This window comes from Pristis pectinata, chromosome 1, assembly GCF_009764475.1.
Source record: "Pristis pectinata isolate sPriPec2 chromosome 1, sPriPec2.1.pri, whole genome shotgun sequence".
Lineage (NCBI taxonomy): Eukaryota > Metazoa > Chordata > Chondrichthyes > Rhinopristiformes > Pristidae > Pristis > Pristis pectinata.
This window is the reverse complement of record NC_067405.1, coordinates 75,282,845-75,292,826: the sequence shown is the minus strand read 5'-3', so window position 1 is coordinate 75,292,826 and position 9,982 is coordinate 75,282,845. Positions and strand designations below refer to the sequence as shown.

General features: G+C 38.6%; 1 protein-coding gene across 1 annotated transcript in view; it reads right to left on the bottom strand.

Annotated features, from left to right (window-relative positions):
* Window positions 1-4,306: 4,306 nt before the first annotated feature.
* The window catches only part of bard1 (BRCA1 associated RING domain 1), a 167,412-nt gene continuing 161,736 nt past the window's right edge, over window positions 4,307-9,982 (bottom strand). Inside the window, exons 10-11 of the mRNA XM_052021205.1 lie at window positions 7,468-7,571; window positions 4,307-5,176 (exon numbers count right to left, since the gene is read on the bottom strand). Coding sequence (XP_051877165.1) covers window positions 4,841-5,176; window positions 7,468-7,571 — 440 coding nt within the window. The 3' untranslated portion in view covers window positions 4,307-4,840. The remainder of the gene's footprint in view (window positions 5,177-7,467; window positions 7,572-9,982) is intronic.

The following is a 9,982-nucleotide window of genomic DNA, read 5'->3' as shown; positions in this document are numbered from 1 at the left end:
GGGAGTCTGCAGAAAGGTTTGGACAGGTTGGGAGAATGGGCAGAGAAGTGGCAGATGGAATACAGCATAGGGAAATGTGGTTATGCTCTTTGGAAGAAAAAATAAAGACGTAGACAATTTTCTAAATGGGGAGCGAATTCCGAAATCAGAGGTGCAAAGGGACTTGAGAGTCCTAGTGCAGGATTCCCTAATGTTGCAGGCTGAGTTGGTAGTAAGGAAGGCAAATGCAATGTTAGCATTCATTTCGAGAGGACTGGAATATAACAGCAAGGATGTAATGTTGAGACTTTATAAGATATTGGTCAGACCATATTTGGAGTATTGTGAGCAGTTTTGGGCTCTATATCTAAGGAAGAATGTGCTGGCATTGGAGAGGGTCCAGAGGAAGATAACAAGAATGATCCCGAGAATGAGAGTTAATGTATGAGGAGTATTTGATGGCTCTGGGTCTGTACTCGCTGGAGTTTAGAAGGATGAGAGGGGATCTCATTGAAACCTACCAAATATTGCAAGGCCTGGATAGAGTGGACGTGGAGATGATGTTTCCAGTAGTGGGAGAGTCTATGAATAGAAGGCACAGCCTCAGAATAGAAGGACATCCCTTTAGAACAGAGATGAGGAGGAATTTCTTTAGCCAGAGGGTGGTGAATCTGTGGAATTCATTGCTATCGATGGCTGTGGAGGCCAAGTCATTGGGTATATTTAAAGCGGAGGTTGATAGGTTCTTGATTAGTAAGAGCATCAAAAGTTACAGGAAGAACATTGGAGAATAGGGTTGAGAGGGAAAAATAAATCAGCCATGATCGAATGGCAGAATAGACCTGATGGGCTGAATGGCTTAATTCTGCTCCTACATCTTGTGGTCTTATAGTCTAAAGTTGCCAAAGGACAAAGAGAGAGGAGGTGCACACAAAGTTAGGGTAGGGGAGAGTTTTCAGGACTGGGGAGGTTTGGGGAGGCCATGACTTGGAGAGAGCTGACCACAAAGTTGAGAACTTTGTGAAGTTTGGTGAACTGGGGTATAACTTTTGCCATCCAAATGTTGGCCAAGTGGGATATTGTGGATAGGATACTGGGAATATAACTGTGGATCAGCTGACATTTCCCATTGGTGGAAGGGGCATTGGTCAAGAGAACACTGGAGTAACTAACTCTAGATGTGATATTAATTTACTAACAAAATCAACTGTAACTAGGACATTGTAATATCCACACCTGTTTAATATTTTCTCATAAAATAATGTTGTTATTTGAAAAATCTTTACTGATAAACCAGTATCTATTTTTAGTTCCATGTTTTAAATTATTTTCCAGTGCCACATGAGCTCAAGAGGTGACTGATGTATCCTTTTAGAAATACACAACATCACTCTCCCAATACCTCCAGAGATAAATCTTCATAAATCAATACAAGATCTGATGGGTACAGGAACAGGAACACAGGTCTGAGTTTGGATAACATAGCCATAACTTCTCAAAAATAATAACCCACCAAACCATGACTTCCATATTCTTGATTTGTTGGTTTACTCTAGCAAGTGATGTAGCCAATTACAGATGACCCTTTTTCTTGAGGTATCAACATAATAACCTCCTGCTTCTAACTGACTCAGCCACTCAGACAACTTTCTCTATCAACTCTTGTACCTTTGCAACTAATCAAAGAAAGTGCTTTGGATGAGAGAAATGCATCAGTTTTAAAATGCCCTGCTTTTTTGCTTTGTGCAGGGGATTATTTTTAATTCCCAGAGAGCTGGCAACACTGACTAGACGCTATGTCCATCGGAGCTGGTTTACTGCCTCAGGTTGTTTTGTTCCGTGCTTATCTAGCTCTGAAATCCTTCCCATAGCTCTGAAATTGACCCATCAAGCCTACGTTGATGACTTGTCAGACAGCGCTTGCCTTTAAGAACAACCTTTGATACAAAATCCTCTAAACTCAAGATTTATAACACAGGGGACCATTTACCTGATAGGAGTTCCCATCAGGATTGTAAAATGCTACAGTAGGTACAATAAACTGTTACTGTCCTATCCTTAGACTGATGTAATAGGTTTGTTATCATTGATGATGCATTAGTGATGTTACATGATATGTCATGCCTGTTAGGCAGAGCTCTTTAAAAACTGATCAACTTGTGAATGACCAAAAAGCAAAAAAACAACCTGTAGATGCTGGAAATCTGAAAAAATAAAATGCTGGAAATACTCAGCAGTTCACCAAGTATCTGTGGAGAGAGAAACAGAATCCACATTTCTGTCTGATGGCCTGAATGTAAGGAAAGTTAGAAAACAAACAGTTCCAGCTGAGAGAAAGGGAGGAGTGGAGAGAAAGAAGGGACAGGTTGTGATAGGGTGGCAGCCAAGAGTGAATGGATGGAGATTGGCATTAGCAGAAAGAGGGTGAAGGAAGCTTGTAAACTGCGACTGATCTGTCTGGAAAATGTTTAAAAAGAGGGAGACTAGAAGAGAGAAATACAAAACACTGTGGGACTGAGTGATATACAGAAGGCAGTAGTTGCTGGAAATTTGAAATAAAAGTATCTGGTCAACAATAATTTGTGTATTTTATAAAAAGAGAAAAGACTTGCGTTTTTCTGCACTTTACATGACCTCAGGTTATCTGAAAACTCCTTAGAGCTTAATAAACACTCTTATAGCGTGGCCTCTGTCGTACTGTAGGAAATCCAACCTTGTTGTAATGTAGCACCTGCAACATAGAAAATTGACCCGAGTGGCTTCAGAAGGTATTATCCAATAAAATCTTATGCCAAGCTACACACAGATGTATTAGGACAGACAACCAAAAGCTTGGTCAATAGGTAGGATTTAAGGAATACCTCAATGGAGGAAAGAGAATTTGAGAGAGAGAATTCTAAGGATTAGGTTTAGTAGTTGAAGGAAAGGCCCATCACTGATGAAGTATTAAATACAGTGAAGATCAAGTGGCCAAAACTGGAGTGCAGATACCTTTGAGGGGTGTGTACATGGAGATTACAGTGATGGGGACAAAAGAGGCCATGAAGGAATTTGAAAACTAGAATGAGAATTTTAAAATCAAGCATTGGTAACGAGGGGTCCATACAGGTCAGCAATGACGTGGGTAATAGGTGAAAGGAACTTAATGAGTAAGGGCATGGGCAATAACTTTTGGATAACTGAAAGTTTATGGAAGATAGAAAGAGGAAGGCTGGTCAGGAGAACCTTGGGATAGCTAAGTCCAGTTAAATGGACAATGATTTTAGCAGCAGCAGAGTTGAGCTGGGATAGAATTGGACATTGCAATGGTGGTGGAAGGAGGTCTCTTTCTTATTCATTCATTTTCCAGGATGCGTGTGTTGCTGGTAAGGCCAGTATTTATTGCCTCAATGGTGGTGGTGAGCTGCCTTCTCAAACTACTGTAGTCTTTCTGATGAAACTACTCCCACACTACTGTTGGGGATGTCAAAGTACCACAGTTTCTCACTGAAACCACAAACTATTTTAGGTAAGACCTTCAATTCCAGAAGGCAAGACTGTACCATGAAGTTACTTGAATAGTCAGCATACTTAGTCAATTATAAGGGAATCTGTGGAGAATCCTTTCAACAATTCCAGAATCAAAAGTCTGCACAGTTAGCATACCTGAAGAATAAAATAGTTTTAAAGGATGTGCAAGGACACAGAAATCCAGATAGGCAGAGGAATGGTCATCCACAGGTCCTTGAAGGTTACCAGACAAGTTAAGGCAATGTAAAAGCACCCAAGTTCTTTGGCATTTTAAGTAGAAAAGTCAGAAACTTATGCTACACCTGTATAAGTCTCTGGGGAAGCCAGAGCAAATTCTACATATTAAGTAGGATGTTAAGGCCTTGGGGAAAATGTAAAAATTTACCCAGACAATGCTAGAAAGGGACTTCATTTACAAGCAGATGACAGAAGCTGGGATTATTCTCCTTAGAGAGCAAAACAATAAGAAGAGATGGAAGTACGTTCCAGAGTCTCTTTCTAAAAAGAATTGGATACATAGTTGTAAAGGATAAATTTTCCAGAAGTGTAGGGAATGAAAAGGGTAGGTGAAGCAATTGGCAGTTCTCTCAAATAGCTGACATTGTGAAAGGAAGGCTGAATGATTTTTTTTGCTGATCTGAATCTATAACTTCACAGACCTGATAAACTCATATTAAGCAATACCAGCATTGCTAATAGTAGGGTGCGACAACAAACATGGAATTTTCAATCCCTGATCTTCCTCCTGCCTGGAAGTAGATTACAATGATGATCCCAATTATCCTAAAGTTACAGAATGAATAAGACGAAACAGCTTCACGGATAAAACTACATTTTATTGGTTTTCTTCAACGGTACCTTTCATTTTAGTGATTTGTCAAGAACCTGAGCAGTGAACAGTCTTGACTATGAAACAAATACAAGTACATGATTTGATAACCATTATATTAACAAAGAAAGAATTAAAGCAACTCTACAATAGTGGCACACAGCATGACTAGATTCCAAGCAAGCATATGTATTTCATTATTCTTTTCATGTTAAAACAAATAGAGTGTGAAAAATGTCTATAGCAAGATATAAAATAAATCTTTTTATTGAATGAGCTTAATTTAGCAGAATGAACACTTAATATAACACCATATAAGAGAAGTTAGCAGAGGAAGGTCATTATAAAGCAATTTTTACAGTGATTTATTTAAGCAAACTTTGACCCACAATTCTAATGTTATTCAAATTTTTGAGCTGGTGTTACATTTTAATACATTTTTTTCCATAATTTTTAATCAATAGCACATAGAGGCACATCATTTTATAAAATAAATCAACTACATATTTAGATACAATTCCACTAGTTCTCAGTAACTGGAAGCAATTCAAAAGATTTCACACAGTTAATCAGCCATGCAGAATGGGTAGTCCACACTTTACCCAGCCTTATCTTCTCGGGTTTGTAGTTACTGTCTTTGTCATAAATGATATACTGTGTACAGAATGACTGATCTGAACCTGGGGATGCATGGTAGGCCACAGTATTGATGCTCTGAGTCACGTCACTATCAGGCTTGGGCTGCCGGGCAAGGACTTGGCCCCCACCAAGCTTGGCCAAATGAACCAGATCCTCTTTCTTGCAGCTTTTGAAAGAGCCCATGAAATAGAAGTGGCAGCCATCAAACAGCTTTGGCAGCTAACAATCAGCAAAAAGTAAAAACTATGATTACAACCAAATGAAAGCAAGGAATAACAATTTGTTAAAATGTATTTCACACAGTTCCAAGGCTAAGTGCTTATATATGGAAAAGACTTGGTGCACTGTTACAGAAAGATAGCTAAACTCACACCGAATTATTAGATTATGGAATAATGACACACAAATTTAATTAAATGACTTGAAATATTCACCATCATAAAACTCTGTAACACAGGATTAATTTTGAATTCAGTGAAATCGTATTCCACACAAAATGTCACAAATCTGAATGAAAAGGAGATTGAAGGTGACAGATAGTCAGACTATGTACATTACTCCATATTCAGGCCTCTACGTATAGTGCTCAGCACAGAAAGAGACCATTGGGTTTTAGCAGCCTTTGCAGGGATTTACACTCCACGAGCTTGGTGCATCCTATCATGTACTATTCCTTGTTATTATTGAGCTTCCCCTTAAATCCATCTGTACTATCCACTTCAGCTTATTATTTACCTGGTGAAATAACATCAATGCCTAGGAGTTTGCAAATTCAAAATGTGAGGCACACCCATTCACAACTGGAACTTCCCTATGTACCCTGTATACCCCTGAGCAGAGCATGCTTGCAAAACGTGGGAACACTCTCCCCATACAGACAATATCAACCTGATATTGAATAATTGTTGCAGTGTCTGCATTGACTGCTTTAAGCCAAATATCAACAACTTATTCACCTGGAGAGCTGCAGTCAGCCAAGGAGAAAGTAAACGGCAATCACAGAATTTCAGCCACGCTCTAGATGGATGCATGAAACTTCAGAAAAACACCCAAAGTTGTGCAGGAGACCCATCATAACAATTTACCAGCAATACAAATCTAACCCTCCACAATCTGCTGTGTCATGTGAGACTGAAAGTCTCTTAACACTGGGGTAAGCTTAGGCATTTGTACTGAACAGCTTCCTGAGGGATCAGAGGAGAACGGACTAAAGCAGTTTCCATACTCATGTTGGCTGGCTAAGAGCCAATATTGTACAATGGAGCTATGTTTATAGTACCCAAGACCCATGATTGCAGCAAAGGGCAGTCAATGCAACACCTTTACATCTGCTCACTACTGAAGGACAACCCCTGAATGGTTCAGGACCCTGGTAAGGCTAATCCCAAAGTTCTGTATTGCATTTACTGATGGAAAGATCTAATGGACATGAGAAGACCTCAACTATTTCATGTTCTAGCATGTTTGGTATTCTAACCACTCTCCAGATATAGAAGTTTCTCCTTCATTTCCTAATACATTCATTACTGTGACTATCTTCTTGTTCTGGATCAGAGTTTGAGATCTACCAAAAACGGAAACATCTTAGTTGTGTGTACCTATTTGTGATGATTTGGAAGACCTTTTTCAGGTCACCTTAACGGTCTTCTATACAGAGACCAGAATAGTGCACAGTACAGTAAGTCTAGTTTAATTAAAGCTCAAAATATTAATACATCTTCTCTGGGCTTTCCTAATATTCCTGATGAAAGTGACTGCACCTATTTAGACTTTTTTTTAAAAGAGACTACTCAGAGCTCCAGAGATATGGGTTCAATCCTGCCCTTAAGTGCTGTTGGCGTGAACTAGAACCCCAATGAATGTGTGGGTTTTCCCCAGGTCCTCTGGTTTTCTCCCACATCCCAGAGACATGTTGGTAGGTTAATTGGCTCCTGTAAATTATCCCTTGGTGTAGGTAGGTGGCATGTGAGAGAGAAAAGGGGTACAGAGAAATGAGAGGGGTAAATGGGACTGATAAGATTGCTTTGTTGGAAGCCAGCATGAACTCAATATGCTAATGGCTACATTCCGTGTTGTAACAAGAAAGAAGGAATGATACTGCACCTCATGTATAGTAGGCAGATATATCCAACAGTCATCATCTGGTTTTGGTGCAGGAGAGAGTTAGATTGAGATGGATGTCCTGCTTCTATTTTGATATCATTGCATATCACAGATTACTATCAACATAAAATTACCAGTATCTCCATATTAAAACTGACATCAGCAAAATTACTGAGCCAGTCAACTTAATGGGGTAAATAAGGTTTCAGATATTTATACTGATCTTGTTAGACTTGTGTGTGAATTGACCATGATGCCAAGGGAGTTAAAATAAGCAGAGTTCTGAATTACTTTTAAATGGTCCCCAAGTGGATCAAACACTGCAAGACAGTGATTTGGAAGAAAAATGCTTGATAATTTGTCAGCTTAATATTGTAATATCCACCATTAAAAAATATTTATATTACCTGCTGCACCCGGTTGAGACGCCCACGTTTGGGACCAGTCATGCTATTTATCTCGTAGTCTTCTTCAGAAACTCTGTCCTTGCACTCCAGACAAGCTGTCACCCCTTGACAATTGAGAAGGAAAGCAGTGATGTTAACAACTTAACTGCATATGGAAGCAAATCCCCCTAATGCTTAGTATATAGAGATGATGTACTGCTACTCCTGACAGCATACAAAAAGTGGTTTGGAACAAGGACACGTCATGATTAAAACATTGTGGAAACTACTCAGTGCTAAATCCCTTGCTTTCAAAAATGCAAACTGGCAGAGGTTGGCTTACACTTGACCCCAGTGACGAGATGAAGTAGGAGGTTTAACTGGCAATGACATTTGTTCATCTTCGTACAATAGTTAATGACTTAACAACTCTTGTGTTAATATCATGAGCTGACCACAATTAATGGCTGAGTAACAACACTGATATTTTTCTCCATTTGGAGAAATACAATATTCTTACTATAAAATACTGAACATTTAAGGTAAAGAACTGTTGACAGATGGAAGTAAAAAGGTACGGTGAATCAGTAACAATCTGTCCTGGGTACAATGAAGAACAATAAAGTAACAATAGAGTATAAAATATCAAATACCATCTCTGAACATTACCAAAGCCTAAAATTCTTCATTTGTAGCAAAGGCTTTCTTTCAAAAAGATAAAAATTTTCCATTAACAGAAAAAACTATTTTGTGAAATAAGGCACATCAGTAAATAGAATCAACAATATACATTTAAGATTGATGGGCATGTGAGGGAGAGTAAGTTGCAGGGGTTCAGGAAAGAAAGGCCGGGGGGAGGGAAATGAGACCATAAAGGATCACTCTCCTATTTAAAAGAATTTAAAAAGTAGCTTCAAAATAAAGTAAATGAAAATAAAAGAAACTGCAGGTGCTGGAAATCTGAAACTAAAACAGAAAATGCTGGAAATACCCAGCATCTATGGAAAGGGAAACAGAGTTATCATTTCATGCTGAAGATGCTTTGTCAGAACTGAAGGGTCGTTGACCTAAAGTTCTCACTTGGTTTCTTTTTTCACAGATGCTGTTTCATTTGCTTGATATTTCCAGCATTTTCTATTTTTGTTTCAAACACAAAGTACATTGTTTACCTGAAGTCTGTTGGAATAATGAATCCAGCTTAAAATTAGATTTCCTGAGTAAAGAAAAACTCGGATTACTTTTCAATTCCCCAGAGAGCTGAGCAGGATTTTTATATCTTGCCACAGCTGTTAGACACACTAAAGCTTTTTTGAAAAATAGCTATGTCAACAATGGAATTAATCAAGGCCTGGGAGAGATTAATTTTTTTGCACCAACAGCCATGGAAGGGGTCCAGTTTTACCCGCTTGCATTAGAGAATAATGCATCAGTGTTAGTGCACTGACCCATTATTAATGGTGCGATTATCAGTGAAACGCTGTCTCACTTACAGTTAGATTTTAAACACCAAAAATCACTTGTACCCCATATTCCCATGCTGAGCAGAGTGAATCTTCAGTTGCCAGTATTATCTAGGTGAATCTTACAAGGCACATGTTGAAAAGACAACCCTTTTCAATGTAGTCCACGTGAAGCCCCAGAATTCTGACTTCAATGGGTTGAACACCAACTCACGTTCAAAAATCACAATGACAGCACAGAAGATGACTATTTGGCCTATCTGAACTATGACATTCTTTGGAAAGCTATTTAATTAATTTGTTTTCCCTACAGCCCGTTAAACTGCTTCATTTCAAGTATTTACACAATTCCCTTTTGAATCTGGTTCCACCAGCTTTTCAGGCATTGTGTCTGCTCTTGTCCCTTCTGGTCTTTTGCCAATTAGATAAAGATAATATATTGCTGGAAACACTCAGCAGGTCAGGCAGCAGGTAAGGCAGAGCTTGGCACAAGATTTATAATCACTACCCAAGTTCAATGAATACAAAATAGGTAAGAAAAATACGTTATTGGAATAGCTTTCCTACAATAATTACAAACTACTACTAATTTTATTAAATATGTTAAAAATTATAAAGTCCTAATTATAAGGATAAAACAGACTCAAAACAATTGGTTGTTCCTTCCATGACGACTTGCTAACAGAGTGCTCTAATTTGCAGACAGTCAGTGCTGTCGTGTAGAAAATGCAACAGGCAGCTTAGGCCCAGCAAGCTCTCAAAAAAGCAACGATAAGGATGTTGTCTGTCTATACATAAAAAAGATATTGGCTAAAGGATAAATATTGGTCAGAACACTGGGGAGATATCTGCTATTTTTCAAAATAATGCCTTGGTCCCTCCACCTATCTAATTTGATGTCTCATATGAGAATGATACAACTGAAGGCACAACACTCTCTCAGTATTGCACTGGGGTAGATCTTGCATTGGGTTTGTACATCAGATGGCTGGTGTTCAATTGTAAATTCAGGACCTGAAGCTTCCAGTTGTAGTTCATCAAATATTTAAAGGGAATCACGGTCTTGTCTATTCTTA